Below are 21,760 nucleotides of genomic sequence, written 5' to 3' on the forward strand. Positions count from 1 at the left end.
AAGATAATTGATTATCTGGCTCCACTGGTTACTGAATTTATGAGATGTAAAAGTGATAATGCCTTGGTTGGTTTACTGAAGGCTATACTGAAAATACTGATATGCTCATATCTGCTGTACCTTTCTTGTTTTGTGAGGGTTTTTCATTCTGGAGGACTTTTTAATGTCCACTTCTGTCGTGTTCACACACCCTGGCTGAAATACAAACACACACACATGTACGCACGCACACACACACACACACACACACACACACATATACACACACACACACACATACACACAAATACACACAGATCAGCAATCGACCCATCTAAATTCACAAAACTGAAGTTTTGCATGCAGCCAGATGGCTACTGAGAAATAAAGCTGACAAAAGATCAAATATTACTCTTAGTGACAGCTCTCTTTGCTTGGAATGATAGCGAGCCTGGAATGATAGCAAATACATACAAACAACATTCAGATAGAAAAACCTCACTTAAACACAGATTGTACAAACATGGACAAGGGTTGAGGATTTTTCAGCAGCGCTGAAGCTCGAAGGATTAGCACAGTTAGCATGAAATTGTTAATGAGGGAGATTAGTAGAGAGCCACTGAGGCAGAAATAACTGTTTTCCCACAAAACAAAAAACACAACTCTATTTGTACATGCAACAATCTAAATAAAATAACAATCTATGCAAACTGGTCCAATTAAAGGCAGGGACAATTATTTCTATCACCACTGGAGTATCATAAAAAACTACTGTACTGTGCAAAAACCCAGAGACCGCACTTTAGTGTTTTTCAATTTAAATTTAGACTGCCTTTTAGTAGAGGCAAGGGATGTATATTATATAGACAGTCCCACTAAACTGACACCAACATTCACATAAGTCAGTAGCCACACACCTCAGCTTTCACAAAATATATTTCCAATGTAAATCTACAGTGGCCAATGAAGATATTTCTGTGATTACAGATAATAAAAAATCCCACTAGCATATAAGGTGTCAACGTTTCCAAAGATGGGGTTCATAAAATTATAACACAATGCTGTTATAATTATAACGCTTTAACAACTGTGCCAGACTTGGTAGAGCAACATAAAATGTATTTTGCTTTTTATGTTTATGGCTGGAAGATTAATAACTTTTAATGGCAGTTTTAACTCAAAATAAAATTAATAAAAGGTGGTCTCTTACTTTTGCACAATGCTGTATGCCACTTCCTATAAAAATATCTTATAAGATGATAGTTATACCAAAATAGAGGTCGATACCTTTTGGATGTTCAAAATATAAAACATCCAAATATATACAGGGATTAGCTAGGGTTTAATTCAATTTAACAATATGAAACTCAATATGAAACGCAAGCAATTAGGACGAATTAAATGAAAGGTAGAGTACATGCCCAGAAAATGTGTATTAAACTCTGAAGATATACAAAATATATGAGTTCATTAAATGAGTCTAAATTACACACAGGAGGATGCTGAGGCTTGTCAGCAGCTATTCAGTTTGGAAAATGCTGCAAAAACACAATTGCGGCAGCTTATGTGCACATGCACACACACAAACTTACCACTGGTCTGTGTACATCCCAGAATGCTCTCTCCTGACTGTCGAGAATTTTCCTCTCGATTTTATCCCTCTTCTTATCAACTCTGGGCAGATGGAAGGCAGAACCCAGCTCAGTTAAGATCCTCTGTTGGCTTTAAAAGCATCACTAAAGTGCAGCATCCCTACATGAATGCTGCTTTTTAGCAAACAGCACAATTGCTCATGCAGGCATAAATGCCTAGAACCTAATAAGCTGTCACCTATCTCTGCATGTCATTCTTCCTAACACACAGCAGCCATTAGACACTTCATATAACAATATTATTTAGACCTGGATAAATATTAGGACTAATAGTGCCTGGTACTGTAATGCAACAGGTTAAATTTACAATGCAGGATTACTTCAGTACTAGACAATATAAAAAAAAAACATTCAAAATTTCAAAATGCATTTAAAAGCAAATTTTATTACCAAAGTAATTAGTCTTAGTAGTTAAAACCTGCTAATTGTCTGTCAGAATTACATTTCATACACAGCACACTTTTTACAGGTTTCAAACAAATACTAATTATTCATTATCTCTGATGCACACCTCTCAACATCCCCATAACACAGCTGTGAAAATCCAAGACTGCTGGATACAACTAATTACAGTTTGAATGTGTGTCACATAGCGCTGCACGATATTAGGAAAAATGACATTGTAATTTTTTTCTGATTTTGGGGGGTGTGGGCATTTTATTTATTACACTGGTAATTCATATAACACTCTTTTATCAATCCAGGTTAAAGTCAACTGATCTGAGACTAGAATATACCTAGTAGACTTTTATTATAGAATAGTCATAGAAATTAAAAGCATGCAAGTTTTCAGTTTGAGTCAAGCAGAAAAAAAAAGTTTTTAATGTGATGTGTTTTATTTGCTTTACTTGACATTTCGCATACTGCTTTGTGAGTAGTGGTAATATAGATACTGCGATAAATTGTAGTTTTCATTTGTGATATGTTAGCAATATGTGGCATCAAATATAGATATTTTTATTGTATCGTAGGTTCTCTAAACTCCCTAAGGCTTACTATTGTCACTGCTTCATTACTCCACATGGTGACGCTAATCAAATTGTACACATTCTACCACTTTGACAGTTTATGGCTGTCACAACATTGAAATGATGACATACTTGGAAGAGTTGCAGTCAGTGTATGTGTGTTAAAGATACACGAGCAAGCTAAGCTATGCATTTAGATGTACATTGTGAAACTGATACCAATCATTACATAATTCTTGGTATTTCCTTGTTTCTGGGTATTTTATCCTCTTTGTTTACAAAGATGCTGTGATGTATCATAGAAGGAGTCTTACAATATATAGAGTATCGCAGAATCACAGTATCGCAATATCATCATAATCATGGGCAAAATATCGTGATAATGATATAATGTGACATGCCCTGTGATTCCCACCCCTAGGTACTATTGACTATTGTAGAAAGATTTGTGCAGTAAATTACATGCATTACAAATATATATACACAAATGTTTTTAAAATGAAATCAGTTTTAAGGCCAATGTGTCAATATTGGTAGTGGCATGAGAAGATTATTAATTATGATTATGAATGATACTCTGACCTACCTGATGTAAATGATTTTGCATGAAGACTAATTTATAAAGAAACTGCTCTAACTGCCTGATTTGATCAACATAGATCTTAACAGAGATGCACAAAGAACAGATTATATATATCTAAGTTTAAATGAATTACTGTAGACTACACACAGCTTCTACGGTCTATAGATCTCAGCTCAGATAGATCTAATACACTAATGGCTAGAAAGGTAATGATTTTGTGCCAATTTCATAATCTGCAGATAAAGTGTGACCTTTGACCACTGATGACTGCTAGAATGTTAAATAGGCACTAACTTAGCTTGTGCTTCTGCTTGCATAAATATGAACTCCCATTTCCTGGCAAAGGCACGCTGGAGACGAGCTAAGCTCTCCTGAATCACAGAAAAAGAAAGAAAGTGAGTGAGAGAGAGGGAGAGAGAGAGAGAGAGAGAGAGAGAGAGAGAGAGAGAGAGTAAATGTCAGAGGGCAGGTCAGATTAGCCATTGCAGGAAACCAGGCTCAGGGAATTTCACCATGCCTATAACAGACCTGCTTTAAATAACATCATTTTAATATGCAACTTGGCAGATAATGAGCTTTAAGAGGCATTATTTAAATGGAGTATCAAAGCATGCTTGTTTATTTTCATTTATATTAAAGCATCCATCAATGTGGAAAATAAAAAATACAGAAATTAATACAGAAAAATGAAAGCTGGTGGATACTCCACAAACTCTCTAGGGTACTGTTTAGTGTACTTGACTTGAATATTTCCATGCACTCTCTATTTATGTTTATGTTTCCTTCAATATTTAAATTGATAATTCCAGAGTCTGTGCATGAGCATTTTGTTCGCAATATCCTGCATAACATCATCTTTGTATTTTTGCAAAATAATGATTTGATGAGTCTCTAAGACACTTAAAACCACCTCTGGGTACTGATGCATTAAGTAAAGAAAAACAACAGCAAAACAAAATACAAAAAAAAAAATAATAATAAAACCTGAACAACGTTGCTCCGGTTAGCCCCCTCATTAGCTCTAATGTCAGATAATTGGAAGGGGCAACTTCTGGGTTTTATTAGGTACTTAGCACAAGGAATGTAGATGTGAATAGTTGACAGTTCAACAGACATATCATCATTAACTAAAAGAGTTGGGAATTTTGATATTTATGACAAGGCAGATAATTACGGACTGCAAATACAACTAGAAAAAACAAGAATGAAGGAAAGTAAAGAAAGAAGGGGGAGGCAATGACAGAGAAAAAGGGGAAAAGAACAGGGAGAAGAGGGCCAGAGAGAGATGAAAGGAATAGAGAGCTGTACTATAAAAAGGCTGTGAAGTGGATGGAGAGATAAGAAGCGCATGAATATTAATATGAATATGAATTGTGAATGCAAAGGGAGATTTCTTACTGCTTCGTAGTCCGCCAGCTCCAGACGAGCTTTGTTTTGCATTGTTCGCTTGCACAGGTACACAGCTGCACAGCAAGATATGGAGAGGTGTGAATTACAGCGAACACATTTGGGCGGGTGTGCACACACACACACACACACACACACACACACACACACACAAGGTGTTGATGCTTTCCCACACAATTTCACACACTTGATTGGTGAATCCCTCCTCCTCCGCAGTCTAAGTTTGGTCACATGAGAGAAGCATGATAGCGTATGGGGCTGTTAGGAGGTTTGTGCATTAAAAGGTTTCTTAGAAGTCCTTGTGTGAAGGCGAAAGCCATCACATCACACGTCCAGCTCTGAGTGGGAAGTTTAAATTTACAGTGACCTGAGATTGCGAGCCCCTGAGCCAAATACACACAGATGGTGTAACCACAAACACACACACACACAGAAAGAGAGAGACACACACACACAAACTCGTCCATATCCAGCTGATCTCTGACCATCTGGAAGGATTTGATTAAGCTCATGTTCGCATACTCTCATTAAAAGGTGAAGCCTGCTGGCTCCCTCTCTCCACATTCACTCTCCATATGTGTACACACAAACACACATGCACACATATATACACATTCACATTTTAATTCCTTATCAGTGGTCACTAATCCTGTTCCTATAGGAATGCAACAGTGCAAAATGATGATATATGATGATAAAATGATGAGGATATTTTTCCCCATAAAGAAGACATAAACCAAGTTTCCTAGGTCCCTGTCTACGTGTGTATTAGTATTTCTGAAAATGTAGGGGTTTGTTTTCCCATCAAATAACACTTTTGGTCACTGCCAGTTTGATCATACTGACCATATTGTTTGTTCTGCAATTTCAAATAAATGTTCAAATATTGTTGCTTTTTATCTACAAAGGGTTTAGACTCTTCTGTCTCTGTTCCCACAAATTGAGTGTCAACAATTAATATTTCTGTACAATCCAGTTTCATATATTACAGAACTCATTATTATTAGTGTTATCCCCTGCTTCATTTGAATCTACTGTTGGTGTGATATGCAGATTTGGGACATTCCTGGAATGAGGATTCGTGAATACTGGTCTCTAACTGTTGTGGTTTCTATCACTCGCACTTCCAGAGGCATGTACACTCACCGTAGTCTGTGTTCTCAGGCTCCCAGCAGTTCGAGGGCCAGAAGTATGGAGTCTGACAGGGAAGATGCATAACCCATTGTAATGTAAGTCTATTACCCACAATCCTTCCTCACTCAGAAAACTCATTCATTACACATCATTTACAATATAATACAATAGAACTCTCGTAACACTTTGATTGCAGTAAATGAAACTGCTCTCTAAGATTATAAGCTCATCAACACTGTTATTTTAAATCACAGCAAATTTTGCATTGCATTTGATCACATTCAGAGGTGCTGGTTATGAAATCTGCTCATTTTCTTAGAGCAAATTGAAAAATACATTCACTGAATTTGTCAATATTTTCCATAGAAATAAAATATTTCTGGGGAATTGTCAATACTTAAATTGAATGAATAAATAAATAAATAAATAAATAAATAAATAAATAAATAAATAAATAAATAAATAAATGATGATGCATTATTTTTTTTCAGTACACTAAAATCTAGTGCTGTGACCCTCCAGTACAGATCCTCCTTTACCGATCTACACACCTGGAATCTGTAGAAAGTGCCATCATCTTTGAGTGTTAGCACATGGTCAGAGATGGGGAAGAAATAGCCATGTGCTGCCATCAGTGTTCCCAGATGCAGAGCCTCCACTGTAAGCAAAAGAATCAGCTGGTACACTAAATGTTTATCAGTAAAGCTATAAATCAGCCAAAAGTCTAACACATCAAACAACAAAACATAGCTGTGTAATTTTCACAGTTAGTAGTTCACGAACTATTTTATTATTTTGCTATGCTTTACCTTTATTTTAAGGAAATTTATTTGGTTTTCAAAAAAGGTGCCTGGCTAATTTTCCACACCTTTAGATTCCACAAGTTCTGTCAGGACACCAGCAGCTTCAGATTTTATTTTTGTCTGATTAAGCTTGATTTTATTTTTGTCTTTTCTTTCTATTTCTTTTTTCTTCAGCAAGGGCTTGTTGATGCTCCACATTAGGGCTACAACAACTAATAGAGAAAATCAATAAAAATGGATTATAAAATTGTGGGCAGCAAATTTCATTATTGATTATTTGGTCCATTGTTTATTCTAGAGGTTACACGGATAAATAGTTAGTCTGTTTGTCATTCTGAGCATGTGTACCTGTTTTGATGAAATAGACTGAATGCACGAGATAAAAAAAGAGAGTTTCATAGATGGACACTTCCACCCCCAAATATTCATGTCTACTGACTTCAAATATGGATTGTTTGTATTATTATTCTTTTTTAGTATGGTCTGGCAAGTCTCCCATATGAATGCTATGGGCATTCGATTCCTAAAAGATCCAGTCGAAAATCCGTGGGATGTGCAGGAAAAACAAGTCAGTTCCACTGAGGCCAAATCTTGCAACTTACAGGATTTAAATGATTTGCTACCAATTTGTTGGTGCCAGAGACTAAAGGACACATTCCTCAGCATGAGGGGGACAGACATAGTATTGGGTATGTTAGGCATTAGGATTTAATGTTATGACTGATTGGTGTATGTATATATATTTATGAATTTTATGTTTTTGGCCTATTAAATAACTTGTAATTAATAGCAATTTCTGAATGGATATATAAAGATGGTATCTGAAATTTGCACAGTTCATTAACATTTATCTAAATGCTAAATAGACACTTATTTTCCTAGTAATAATAATAATTATTATTATAATGATTCATAAGTGTGTTTTCTGACACATGCCAAATGAATTTATTTATATTCACATACACACTTAATACATTCACACTTGAAACAGAAACACATAACACAGAAGCAAATAAATAAGCATTAAAACATACAAATACACATAATACTCTTTCGCATATTCATACTGACACTTACATCGACACACAACACATACTACTATATTTACTCTGCCTTAACCTTTCAACCCCCTCACACACCACAGAGAATTATACATTAATAAATAATCACTGATTAATATTTCAGCATATTTGCCAGACACACTGGCATGTGTGTGTGTGTGAGAGAGGGTGAGTGAGTTTTGATTATAAATTAATGGTCCTTTACTTTCAGTGACGCTTTTGTTTTGCTATTTTTGGCAGTTTTATTTTCCCTGTAACTCTATTTAATATGGTGTTTTATTTAATGTTGTAATGTTTGGCAATATGGACTCATAACTAAAATTCATATATTTGAATATCTTAAGTAGGTATGTAGTTTTTAGTGTGAGGAGTTGTAAATAATTCAACTTGAGGAAACCAAAGGTCAGAGAGGCGTCTGGCAGTCATTCTTTATGATTTTTTTGAGCGGAAGCGGTCAGGGGAAGCGATCTCTGCTGCTTCAGCAACTATAACTCTGGAGTAACATTACACGCTTTCAACAGCCAGCTTCCCACAATTAACCAAAATGGTTCCTTGTGTTCCTCTGATTCGATAAAAAGTGAAACCTGAGATGCTTATACTAGCAACTTGGCGCCAAGGATAAACTTACGAATAAGAGCATTCTGAAGAGTTTCTGCATTGCGTAAATCCTGACATCTTGCATTGACAACATACCCTACGTCCACCGTGGCTCTGATTTTTCCTTAAAATAACACCCTCTTGTTTTGTGTAAATTTTGTTTTGTGTAAATTCAGGACTCACCCTGATCCTCGATGTTCAAATTCTTCACTAGCCACTGCACAATATCTGAACCTGTAAACAATCAATATAGATTAGATAAGAAATGGAAATGTATGTTTTGACCATTTCAGCCAAAAAGCACCTGTGCTGTGAACTTTGAAAATTGAATTTGGAATGTGGCCAACTTCGGATGGCTTGGGCATCATTGTGGATTGAACGAGTATTCTCCAGATGACAAGGCCAATGCTTAAAACTGCTGACCATTAAAAATGTATCTTTATGCTCTTGCCCCAAAGCAGTTTGTTTTTAATGTCCATCCTGGTCACAGTGCAATGTGTTAGAAACTCTCACAGCTCATAAAGAGCTACATAATTACCCACAGAGCTGAATCAGGTGTGTTTAACAAAGGGAAATATTAAAGCATGCCTTATCTGTGTTTGGTTTATTCTGGCTCTAAACATCTAGTCCAAATCCCTAGCTAACTGTAAAGCATTTTATGAGTCAAGTGTTACAGCCTGGTGGAGTTGGCAGGAGTTGATGCAGGATATTTACTAGTTACAAAACATTCATGAATTCATTCATTTCTGTAACCTCTTTATCGTGTTCAGGGCCATTTTATTTCATTTTATGATTGTACCCAGATTCAGTGGGGTCAAAGGCGGGAACACAACCTGGATGGGGCGCCAGGGCAATATACAAAACATTCATTCATTATCTGCTTATCCAATTCAGGGTTGCGGTGAGTCCAGAGCCTACCTGGAATCACTGGGCGCAAGGCGGGAATACACCCTGGAGGGAGCGCCAGTCCTTCACAAGGCAACACAGTCACACACACAGACATTTTTTTGAGTCGCCAATCCACCTGCAATGTGTGTTTTTGGACTGTGGGAGGAAACCGGAGCACCCGGAGGAAACCCACGCGGACACGGGGAGAACACACCAACTCCTCACAGACAGTCACCCAGAGCGGGAATCGAACCCACAATGTCCAGGCCCCTGGAGCTGTGTGACTGCGACACTACCTGCTGCGCCACCTTGCCGCCCAATATACAAAACAAATATAAATAAAATTATTCTCATTTAATCTCACAAGAAGAAGAAAAAATTATTATGTCAACTAACAACCATTCAATCAAAGTTTTCTGTTAAACATTCATATAATCCAAAGCTAGACCCTTGCAACAAACACATTTCATTGTTACACCATCTTACAGCAGTCTACAAATGTGAAACTCTGGGTAATAATAACAAGGAAAACTGTGTCTACGGTAAGCGTGGAAGTGAGGTTGCATGTGCGGAAATCACACTTCAGCAGCAGGAAGACAAAACTGGCAAGAATAATGATGTTACTTCTTAGAGAACACTATCTCTGAAACACATACAGGTAGCTATTTCTGTAAGAGCTCAAAATGGACAAAACACTTCTAGAAAGTTAAGACAAGACAAATCCCAAGGCTAGCAAGTTTGACCAGATTCTCAGCCAATCACCTGACTACAGACTGTTTCATGTAGTAACCCTTATACAAGCAAAGATACTGGTACATCCAAATGTCGGTATATACCATATTTTATGTTGTAAAATGCAAAATAAAAACAAGAATATGTGATTTGTTAACTCTCTTGAGACTTTATTTTACTGACAAAAACCCAAAGGAAAGATTTTCATTATTAATTGTTCTGAACATAAAACATTTATGAATTTACATGTGTCACAAACTCCAAAATTTGGGGCAGAATTTAATTAATTAATATATATATTTTTTTTAGCCCATTCTGACTTGATACAAGGCTTTAGCTGCTCAACAGTCCATGGTCCCCGTTGCCTGATTCTATAATTGACTAGCCATAAGAGACCGTTATGAACTGCAGGCAGGTCAGTGAAACACATGTATTCTGTGTCCATGAAACCATATTGTTGTAGCACGTACAGAACGAGGCCCGTCATCGCCTTGCTGAAATAACCATGGACTTCCCAAGAAAAGACATTTTCTTGATGGCAGCTTATGTTTCTAAAAAACAGGTGTTTGCCTACACATCAATGGAAACATTTCACATATACAAGTCACCCATGATATGATCACTGGTGCATCTCCCATACCATGAGTAATGTTGACTTTTCACCTGTCGCTGATAACTGTCTGTATCATACTGTTCATCATTATCATGAAAACCAGCTGCAACATGGACTCCTCTGGTCATAGGCCAAGTTTCTACCATCCTTTAAATTATCTGCGATGAGCTTGGGCCCAAAGAACTAGATGGAATTGTTTAGACTTTCTCCTAAAGTAATACTGATTGCGTATATATTCACTGGCTTATGGCATAATACTTCAAAACAGTGTCACATTAATTGTGCTCTATAAACTTTTTGTTCTTATTCCTCTGTGAACTGCACCTCAGAGTAGAAAGGTTTCCAGAAAAGTTTGACAGTGTGAAATGAAATAAAAACAAGAATATGTGATTTTTATTTAGCTCCAACCTTATCTTTAAATGACAAAATCTTTTTTATATTTGATGCCTGTAACACACTACAAAAGTTGGGACAATAGCAAGATAATGAAATATGAACACACTGAATAATATTGAAAGAAAGCAAAAAACTAAATGGAACAACACTAAATGCTCACATGCTCAACACCTAGGGCTGTCTAGGGGTATAGAAGAACTTGTTTTTATTACATTACAAGAATATAAATTCCAACAGTCGATGTTCTTAAACCCCGATGATGAATTTCCTTCTCCAGCAAATCAGTAACTGGATACAAGTGTTTAGTGTTTGAGAGATTATACCATATGGAATAATAAGCACTACTATAGTAGCAACTGTGGTATTCTTTCTGCTGCTCATGTTTAAGGGTTTAACCCTCTTAATTACATGTGTTAAATCTTAATTTTTTTCTTATTCTGTGATTGAATGGAAAATGGCACAAATTGGTATATTCCTTAAGTAGAAGGGTTTGTAATGGAAGCTTGGGTTCTTGGGCATCTCAGGAGTTAAAGAAATTTTCACAGCATTGGGTTGAGACAACAGTCAACCACCGGTCCTTGAAAAGTAGGTCTCAGCATACACGCGTGTGTTGAATCTTTTATCCGTGTGTAAATCTTGCACACATTCTACCCGGAGGACTGAGACTTCTAAATGTCAGCGAGTATACTGCTCTAGTAATAAAGACATGCATGTAGTCCATGTGGGTCAGTATGTATCTGCATAAAAAATGCATTCAGTGGACCACCAGAGGCCCAAATTGCACCACATATAAATTGCCAAGCCCTTAATTTCAGACATGGAAAAAGATTAACTTTAGCTTTCATCATGTTCCTTTAACAATTCAATCTGGAAAAAGATTGATAAATGATAAGAGTGGATGGCATTTCAGGACACTTCAACCCATCATTTTCTCCTTCCATATGCTTATCAACCCCCGGCTTCATATTATTACATCTCTCTCTCTCTCTCTCTCTCTCTCTCTCTCTCTCTCTCTCTCTCTCTCTCTCTCTCTCTCTCTCTCTCTCTCTCTCTGAGGGGGATTACAGGCTTGGGAGATGTAGAGATTTCTAACTAAGTGAAGCTACAAAAAAGCTATCACAGGGATTAATGATGAATCATTAAAGCATAGAGTAACATAATCTCCAGTACTTCAGACACACACACACACACACACACACACAGACATCCATCAATTATATGTCTTACATTCTTATCCTTTCCACTATTTCTTGTGTATATAATTTCTCTGCTAACCTACTCAGAAACACACAGGCACACACACACACGTACACACACACACACACACACACAAGGAAACACTTTGCTGCCAATTAATTTTTTACATTGCACTTATTGGCCATTTCAGCAGACCTAAACTCTTATAAATTGTGGTCCTATAAGGGTTCGCTTACTAAATGAAAAAGTTCTATAATAGAATCATGAACATTTGAAGAACATTTTGCATGATTAAAGGGTTCTTTGCATTGTGAAGGTGTTTGTTAGCTTGACAGAGAATGTGCTAGAGACTGTTGTATGCAGCACCTTTCAGAAAATTCTTCTGTATGGTACCAAAAAAGGGTTCTTCTATTGTTATAATGTCAAGCCACAGTAGAACAGTAGAAGAACTGTTTGTGGTGCCATACAGAACCCTTTTCTAAAAATGTTTTATATAGAACCCTCTACAGAACATTCTCCATCAATCTGAAGAACCCCTTCACAAAGAAAAGAACCCTTTACTCATGTAAAAAGTGTTCAGTGTTCTGTATAGAACCAATTTCTTTGCTAAATAACTTCGTAGAACCATCATTTTAAGTGGGTATCATAAAGATAATTTGCACCGGCTTAAGTAAGAAATAACTCCCTTTTTTGAGAAAAAGATATGAGAGAAACCTATTTAGTGTCTATCTTTTGAAATAAACGTCTAATAAAAATACAATTAGGCTTTAATGAATGGACAACAGTGTCATATAGAATAATATCATTTACAAACCGGATTCCAAAAAAGTTGGGACACTAAACAAATTGTGAATAAAAACTGAATGCAATGATGTGGAGATGGCAAATGTCAATATTTTATTCGTAATAGAACATAGATGACAGATCAAAAGTTTAATCTGAGTAAATGTAACATTTTAAAGGAAAAATATGTTGATTCAAAATTTCACAGTGTCAACAAATCCCAAAAAAAGTTGGGAAAAGTAGCAATTAGTGGCTGGAAAAAGGAAATTGAGCATATAACGAACAGCTGGGAGACCAATAAACACTAATTAGGTCAACTGACAACATGATTGGGTATAAAAAGAGCTTCTCAGTGTCTCTCTGAAGCCAAGATGGTAAGAAGATCACCAATTCCATCATTGTTGCGCCAAAAGATAGTGCAGCAATACCAGAATGGTGTTACCCAGCGTAAAATAGCAAAGACTTTTAAGTTATCATCATCAACCCTGCATAACATCATCAAAAGATTCAGAGAATCTGGAACAATTTCTGTGTGTAAGGGTCAAGGCCGTAAAACTGGATGCTCGTGATCTCTGGGCCCTTAAACGTCACTGCACCTCAAACAGGAATGCCACTGTCAAGGAAATAACAGAATGGGCTCAGGAATACTTCCAGAAAGCATTGTCAGTGAACACAATCCACCGTGCCATCCGCCGTTGCCAGCTGAAACTCTACAGTGCAAAGAGGAAGCTATTTCTAAGCAAGCTCCACAAGCTCAGACGTTTGCACTGGGCCAGGGGTCTTTTATCATCCGGACCAGAGAGGACAAGAATAACCCAAGTTGTTATCAACGCTCCATTCAGAAGCCTGCATCACTGATGGTATGGGGTTGCATGAGTGCTTGTGGCATGGGCAGCTTGCATGTCTGGAAAGGCACCATTAATGCAGAGAACTATGTTCAGGTTGTAGAACAACATATGCTCCCATCTAGACGTCATCTCTTTCAGGGAAGACCCTGCATTTTTCAACAAGATAATGCCAGACCACATTCAGCAATCACAACATCATGGTTACGTAGGAGAAGGATCCAGGTACTGAAATGGCCAGCCTACAGTCCAGATCTTTCACCTATAGAGAACATTTGGCACATCATAAAGAGGAAGGTGCGACAAAGAAGGCCCAAGACGATTGAACAGTTAGAGGCCTGTATTAGACATGAATGGGAGAGCATTCCTATTTCTAAACTTGAGAAACTGGTCTCCTCTGTCCCCAGACGTCTGTTGAGTGTTGTAAGAAGGAGGGGGGATGCCACACAGTGGTAAAAAATGGCCTTGTCCCAACTTTTTTGGGATTTGTTGACACCATGAAATTTTGAAACAACGTATTTTTCCCTTAAAATGATACATTCTCTCAGTTTATACTTTTGATCTGTGATTTGTGTTCTATTCTGAATAAAATATTAGATCTTGGCACCTCCACTTCATTGCATTCAGTTTTTATTCACAATTTGTTTAGTGTCCCAACTTTTTTGGAATCCGGTTTGTAGTTACTAATGTTTTAGTATTAGTCAAAACTAAAACAAGACAAATGGCCTGATAGGGGGGCACAAATGACCATTCTGAAACTAGTAACATCTGGTTGAATTTGAAAGACTCTGGTGTTGTGAGCTGTATACTTACTAGCAGAGTAGGATATATTGCCAGTGCTAACAGGACATCCCTGTTTCACTCCTGCTTTATGTGACTACAGAAGAAATTTAAGGTGTTTCATACAAAATGTGTATGACCTTTGAGCATTCAAATCGCAATACAAAAGAAAAGCACATGTTAACATGCTTTCATTTTAACGAGAAGTGCAAGTAGAATCCCCAGACTTCATCCAGCTCACACTTTACACCACATCCAGAACTGTTAACTGTTAACTGCTCTTACCCCACAGACTTTTCACTTGTCAATTCTTTTTTGCACTGCATTAAGTTGCACATTAAAATTCACATTATGCACTTTAATCCTCATCTGTATGCCGTAGGCGCGGCTCACTTTTTTATACTTTCTATACATTTTTATATTTTATTTTTCTGTGTTTTGTTGTAAAGTTTTGCTTTAATTCTTTTTTGTTTAGTCTATATGTCTATATATTTTATCTTATTTCTATTTCCTTAACTATGTATAACTATGCATGTGACAAATAAACTTTGATTTGATTTGAATCCAGTGAAATTACATCCAGATACTATCCAGATACAAAACAGGTTAATACCAGATGTAAACAGGCCTTTAGAGGAACATATTAAGCTATCAAAGTGATGTCGTTTCCCATGATGCCCATGGTTATTTCAGCAAAACAATGCCAAGCCTCATTATGCACGTGTTACAACAGCTTGCCTTAAGTGGCCTGTCCATAGTCCAGACCTGTCTCGTATGGCACCTCATTAAAAGAAGAATCAGAAAAGAGTGACACCAGCACTTAAGAGCAGCTTAAGTCTTGTCTTGATTAAGTCTTAATTAAAAAGTGTAAAAAAATTGCTGCATCTTTTTGGAGTATGTTGCAGCCATTAATTTAGATTTTTGATTATATAAACATATATATACATTTACAAAATATATTCTTTGTACATTTGTCAGTTAAAAAAAAGTACAAGAGAATGAACAAATCACAAATTCTTGTTTTACTGCATTGTACAAAATAAGAGCAAAATAAAACTAGGCAAGCCTAGTTTTGCCGGATCACCATTGGTCATATAGCCATTGTCACAGAGGTGTTTCTGGCATTTCAAAAACAGAAAATCCCAAAATACATGCCCTGTCATTGGCAGGTCTGGAGAAGCTTTTGTGCTTCATATCAATGTCTTTGATTACATGTGGTTTTTATTATGTGATTGTGTTTTACAGAGAGTATTGTTCATAATATCTAACACTGGCATTAGTGTTTTTCTTGTTCATATTATTTAAAAATAAATACTAGCTGATCTAACAACAACGAACAAAGAAGGCCAAGAACATTTTGTTGATTTTAAGAATTACAATTACTTATTTATACAATAAACACACTGACGCCACAAAATGTCTCCCCACCACAAAAATACACACCGTGTGTGAGGCACTGAGCTCTTCCCTGAGTTACTGAATCTTGACAGGCCCACAGACAAAGCTTCATGCTGAAGAACCTACTCCTCTTTGGTTTCAGCTGGGAAGGATTTTTTTCCTGGTTCACGAACTAGTTTATGACGGTGGAAATATGCAAAATGGTTCCAAATTTAGTTCACGAACTGGAACCCTTCTGTTTCCTTGTTTGTGGCAAAGCAATATGTCAAATATGGCTGAACTAACAACCAATGGTGTCGTTACGCCACCTTTTGGAATATGGCTGAACTAACTGCAGACTGAGAAATAACATTACTACTCCCTCATGCGTGTTTCAACATTAGGAGTCAGTCAGTCAGTCAGTCAGTCAGTCGGTAAGCGAAAATGCTCCTTTAGGTCGGCCCAGTAGGTGGTCCGGCAAAAAAATCCCAAATTGTCTGGAAATGCGGTTGGTATACTGAAGAAGAACCAAGAAAAATTGGCCTCATTGCTCTGACAGACGTATTCTTTATTCTCGCATCCAACTGCACTCTGTTCATCCACTTATATCCTCTGCTTAGTTGCTAACAGAACCTTCTAAGACACACAACCTCATGTAGCCTGGCACTGCCCCAAAGCTTCTGAGAGTGAAGCACTGTTTTATTACACTCCAAGCTGAATCTGCAATTTCTTCCCATCAACCAGACATGTTATGAAAAAAACCCTTCCCATGAAGGCTTAGTATATAGGTCTAAGAGAGAAAGCAATATGTCTCAGACACTTCATTTAAATTCTTTCAAATAGCTTCTATAAATATCCTTTAATAAAGAGACCTCAAGTTTGTAAAATTTGGTGCAAAATGAGCAAAGGTGAAAATGTCAAGATTTTTATATTTTGTGTGTGTCACAGACTAATGCTAATCAGTTAATAACTTTTATATTGGGGGAATGTGATTATACAGAAGAATGGAGTGTATGCTAGATCAGCACTGTCACTCAGATATGTTTGACAGATGTGGGACTCTGGTCTCAATGACCAATCAAATGCCCCATTTCCAAAACTGAATCAGGATCTAACCAATCACTTTTGACAAGGCTTTCCTTTAACTTGGTATGGAATGAAAGAGGGAAATGAGAGGGTGATAGAGATGGAAGGGGGCATAATTATTCTGTGAAATTAATGATAACAAGGGGAAATATCTATCTGCTCTTTTCTAGGAATCTCACATTACCACTATCCTCCATTTTACTCTCTCCATCCATTTTTGAGTGCTGCATTTACATTCTATTGTCTGCACTTAAGCAAAGCTTAGCATAATGTGAGAATATGAATTATCATGCTGAGTATTATTCTTGTTCATTCATGCAATTTAGTTGCACAGCAAAATTACAAGTATTAAAAAAAAATTCATAGGGTTTTGTTCCTCTGCTGAAGCTACAGCAGGCAATCACCAATCTTAGAATTAATTCAACCCTTACAGTGTTATCAAAGGTACCACTAAAGGAATTGAGTAATTTTGTATGAATTATTTCTCACTCAAAACTCAAAAATAAATAACAAATTTCTGAGGAATGTGGGAATTAATTTCACAATTTTCAAATGTCTTTGTTCTAATTCAAATCTGATGAAAAGTAATTGATACATAATTTGATACACACAGTTTCAAACACTGTCACTCTAAAACAGAAGGCTAACAGGGGACTGCAATCTCCATGCTATAACACAATCATCCACACTTCTTACCAGAGAAAACGCTGGGAATCTTTGAGAGAAAACTCTTCACTGTCCGAATTGGGATACCATTCTTCTCATCTTGCATCCGAGCTATTAGGTCTTCCATCTTAGAAATAGAAAAGGGAGAGAGAGAGAGAGAGAGAGAGAGAGAGAGAGAGAGGGAGAGAGAGAGAGAGAGAGAGAGAAGCAACATTTTATTTTTAATTTCAGAATTCAGTGTATAATCTGCAGAACCATTTCTTTCTGAGGCTCAATGAACCGACATTTGCTGACATTACTAACATCAAAGAACTACTGAACACCCATGCACCAACCCCCAAAAATCCCATACAGGAAAATGATCACCACTGAAAAAGTAAGAGTTGCACACTGGACAAATTTGCCAAACAGTGCAGAGCAGTAAACACACACTTAATTGAAAAAAGGAAAACACAACTGTGTGTGTCTGAGTGTTCTGCCTTTCTCAGGGGGCAGTTAAAAATTATACGTACTAAAACAGATACAAGCACAGACACCGACACTTGTCACTGGGCCCTCCCTAAAGATGCATGATAAGGGAATCTGTGGTGGATGTTGATGCAAATTACACATTCAAATGTTAATCGTTACTCATCATTAACATCAAACCTGAACCCATACATGAAATCATTTGTGTATTTCAGCCTAGTAGTGACAATGCTGTGTCTGACCCACTCATACTATTACAACACACACTAACAGAGCACCCCATGTCAGTCTCAATACAGTGCTGAGAATGACCCACCACTCAAATTATACCTATTCTATAGTAGTAGTGTGGTGGTCCTGAGCATTGAAAAACAGGGTCAAAGTGGGCTAAGAAAGTATGCAGAGCAACTGATGAACTCCAGTCTGTGATTAGAGAATAGTGAGTGTCGAAACAAGGAGGTGGTGTTATTGTTATGGCCAATCGGTGTAGAATATGTATAGAAAAGCATAGAAAAATACTGGATGCTCTAGAGCAGATGCACACGAGCTTAATCTCATATGCACACACCCAAATCCAAGCATTGCCAAGAGTGGAATAAAGCCACGCAATATTGGCTTGTACAGCAGTGGACCTGAGTTCTCTGAATTGATGGACAATCGTCCAGTACATCCAAGGTGTACTGGAGTGGCGCCTGTGACACTTGTGACTGAAAAAATGAAATATTTGCAGCAATGTTCCAACATCTAGAGTAAAGCTACTCTTTGCTTAGAAGAGTAGAGGCTGATAGTTCAGCAAAATATTAATAATCTCACTATGCCAAAATTTTCTGAATTATTACCCATAAAGCCTCTATAAATGCATCTTCTTCCTTAGAATGAATGAAACCAGCTGAATTGCCAAAGCGTTGTGTCATTACACGCAGATACGTCAACACTGGCTGAGACACAACACCATGACACATAATTCATCTGATATAACACCATCAAAAGAGAACAAAACAAATAGAGCCTCCTTAACTGCCATAGCGACTCAATGGTGGAACAGGAGAGGAGGTGGGAAAGAGAGAGTGAGTAGGGTATTTACACACACTCCATAAAATCCAGTTTACACTTTACAATTTTTGGTCATGACGTAATTTTGCACAAACGTTTAATGGTACTATCATTTCCTCAGTGTATTGTATTGCAGCATAGTGCTGGTATTATGGTGTGGGTGACATCATCCCGTCCTACTTCTAAAAATAATATACATGAGCAGATGTAGACAGTAACTAAAAAGTGAATTACTGTAGAAAATGTGAGTGTGTTGAGGTCAAAGCTAAATGCAGGTTGCCAGAACTTTTGCCGAAAAGGTCTAAAAGTTCCTTTATGCCCAAACAGAACTGCAGGAGCAGTGAAGAGAAAGGGGCCACGCGAATTCTCTCAGCTCTGTGTGAGAGCTGTGCATTGTGACTTCATCTGTGTGACCTTTCTGAACTTTCCACATCCATTCCTAAAGGCGGCATTCATGATTGTAATAAAAAAAAAAAAATAGGTTTTCTAAAAATAACATTTCCTCACCATTTCACCTCACCACTGGATCTCCAATCTGTCTGCTTGCTCAAAACCGGTCTGTTTACGAAGCCTCAGTGTCTGTAAATGGTCTCTGTCCTGCATGCTAGGCTCTCTCTCTCTCTCTCTCTCTCTCTCTCTCTCTCTATCTCTCTCTCTCTCTCTCTCTCACCTCAAATTAGAACACCTCGAAGAAGCGCTGGTTTATTTGTGTATACTCTGTGCCCTTAGTGGCACCGTGTATGCACATTAGCAGACGACTCAGCGATAGGAGCCATGCTGGGAGCCAAAGTGCAGCTTTAATTTTAGAGAGTGCGCTGAGAGCTGATTTTCTGTATTCAGATATATGTTCATTGGGTATGTATTCGGTTTCTAAACTTGAGATTCTGATATTTTTGGATAAATGTGAGTAACGATAAAGGCAACCTTCCGCCACATTCAGGCTCCAGCAGTAAAAACAGTGCTCTCCCCACTCCACCCATATTCAGGCTCAACAACATAAGTCTTTGTGCAAATGAAGCTTAAAACTCAGTCATATAAAACAGCCTAACATGCTAAAACAACACGCTTACAACAAAGCAAGGCGATGCCACAGTTCATTTTGTCAGATTTGTGCCTGAAATTAGAGCATCTCCACTCAAACTAGTTAAATTGTGTATACTCTGTGCCCTTAGTTAGCAAGCTAGTTAGCAGGTTAGCAAGCATAAGTAGCGAGCGAAGTCATGCTTTGAGCCATGGCGCAGCCTGGAGAGAGGGGTATTAAAGCAGGGGTCGGAATCGGATTTTGTCAATGACAACAATATACATCACACTACTCTCCAAGTATTCGAATATCCCAGCCGGAGCTCAGAAGCCCAAAAAATGGTATTCAGGACAACCCTAACTCATGGCAGAGATACCTAGAGTTTTTTAGATATCACAGAGGACTGCAAATGTTGAAAAACACAAACAGAGATGAAGGTATTGCTCTATTCCTGCTCCATGGGTGGGTAATATTTTCTTATTTTTGCCACTTGAGATGGAAATGTTTCCAAAATCGGAAGACAGCTAACTGCATTCCTGAAAGTGCTAAAAAACTAAACAGCTTGAGATACAAATGAGTTTCTGTGGCAATTCAAATAGTGAATTAAAAACTTACAGACAAGTTAAACTTCAGGCACGTACAAACAACAGTTTTTCTTTGTTCTTCAAACACACTGTTCCACCTTCTGAATGTAAACAACCAGAGAGAATATTGATTCCCCACAATCATAGACATTCCCTTAACGGAAAAATGTACAATAAATTTATGAAAAACGTAAGTCATATTGGTTTAAAAAATCATAAAACATATACCTTTATTGGTTCTACAATTCTGCCAACATTGGAGGTAAAAATTCCAAAATTGTGAAATGTACAGAACATTATAAATACATTTCAATTTGTGCTGTCAAAATGAACATATTAACACACGTTAATACATGAATTGAATTTTACAGAGAAAATTGCAGGAATTTAAATTTAAGAGTTAATTTACAGATAAATTTACGGAGCATATTGACATATTAGCAGTGGGATTCAGTGATGTAAACACAACATCGCTACTTTTTACTTCAGAAGGTAAATTTAATTTTATTCATGGCGAAGTATTAATATCATAAAGAACTGCCTATCTCTCTCTCTCTCTCTCTCTCTCTCTCCTGTGCGCGCACACACACACACAAACACAGCTGGAGAGTTAATTTCCTCTATTAAGACAGCACTAATTTCAGAACATTCCCATGGGCGTGTTTTGACATAATTCAGACACTTACTGTCCAAATATGATTGTGCTTTTGAAAACACTATATACAACCATACTATACCAGCTCAGAACAGTCTTGATATCTCAAAAACTGTAGGAGGAGCAGAAGCTCCAAAAACAGATGGAATAATAAAGATAAAATCAAAAATAAATCAATAATCACTGCAACACACTAATGAAATCTCAATGTACTTAGCTCAGAGAAACAACTTTATCTTTCAGATTTAAAAGTAAGTTTTCTGGCTCGTCATCTGCTGTTTCAGGAAGCCTGCTAATGCCAGGAACTACAAAAATAGTACAAACAGCTTTTTAGCTAATTTTTGCAAAATGTAGAACAGAACAAGTGAAATATTATGCAGTGAACTAGATGGATTATTTATCTGCTTGGAAACACACACACCCACATAGACA

The 21,760-nt window shown here is 37.2% G+C and overlaps 1 protein-coding gene across 3 annotated transcripts in view; it reads right to left on the bottom strand.

Annotated features, from left to right (window-relative positions):
• Nucleotides 1-21,760, bottom strand: part of rgs7a (regulator of G protein signaling 7a) — a 69,572-nt gene that overhangs the window by 9,976 nt on the left and 37,836 nt on the right. For all 3 annotated transcript variants that reach the window (XM_066682310.1, XM_066682296.1, XM_066682303.1), the window contains exons 3-10: nt 17,578-17,674; nt 8,368-8,418; nt 6,275-6,381; nt 5,736-5,787; nt 4,581-4,645; nt 3,477-3,553; nt 1,572-1,653; nt 121-195 (exon numbers count right to left, since the gene is read on the bottom strand). In XM_066682310.1, the coding sequence (XP_066538407.1) occupies nt 121-195; nt 1,572-1,653; nt 3,477-3,553; nt 4,581-4,645; nt 5,736-5,787; nt 6,275-6,381; nt 8,368-8,418; nt 17,578-17,674 (606 nt within the window). The remainder of the gene's footprint in view (nt 1-120; nt 196-1,571; nt 1,654-3,476; nt 3,554-4,580; nt 4,646-5,735; nt 5,788-6,274; nt 6,382-8,367; nt 8,419-17,577; nt 17,675-21,760) is intronic.

Source organism: Hoplias malabaricus, chromosome 1, assembly GCF_029633855.1.
Source record: "Hoplias malabaricus isolate fHopMal1 chromosome 1, fHopMal1.hap1, whole genome shotgun sequence".
Classification (NCBI taxonomy): domain Eukaryota; kingdom Metazoa; phylum Chordata; class Actinopteri; order Characiformes; family Erythrinidae; genus Hoplias; species Hoplias malabaricus.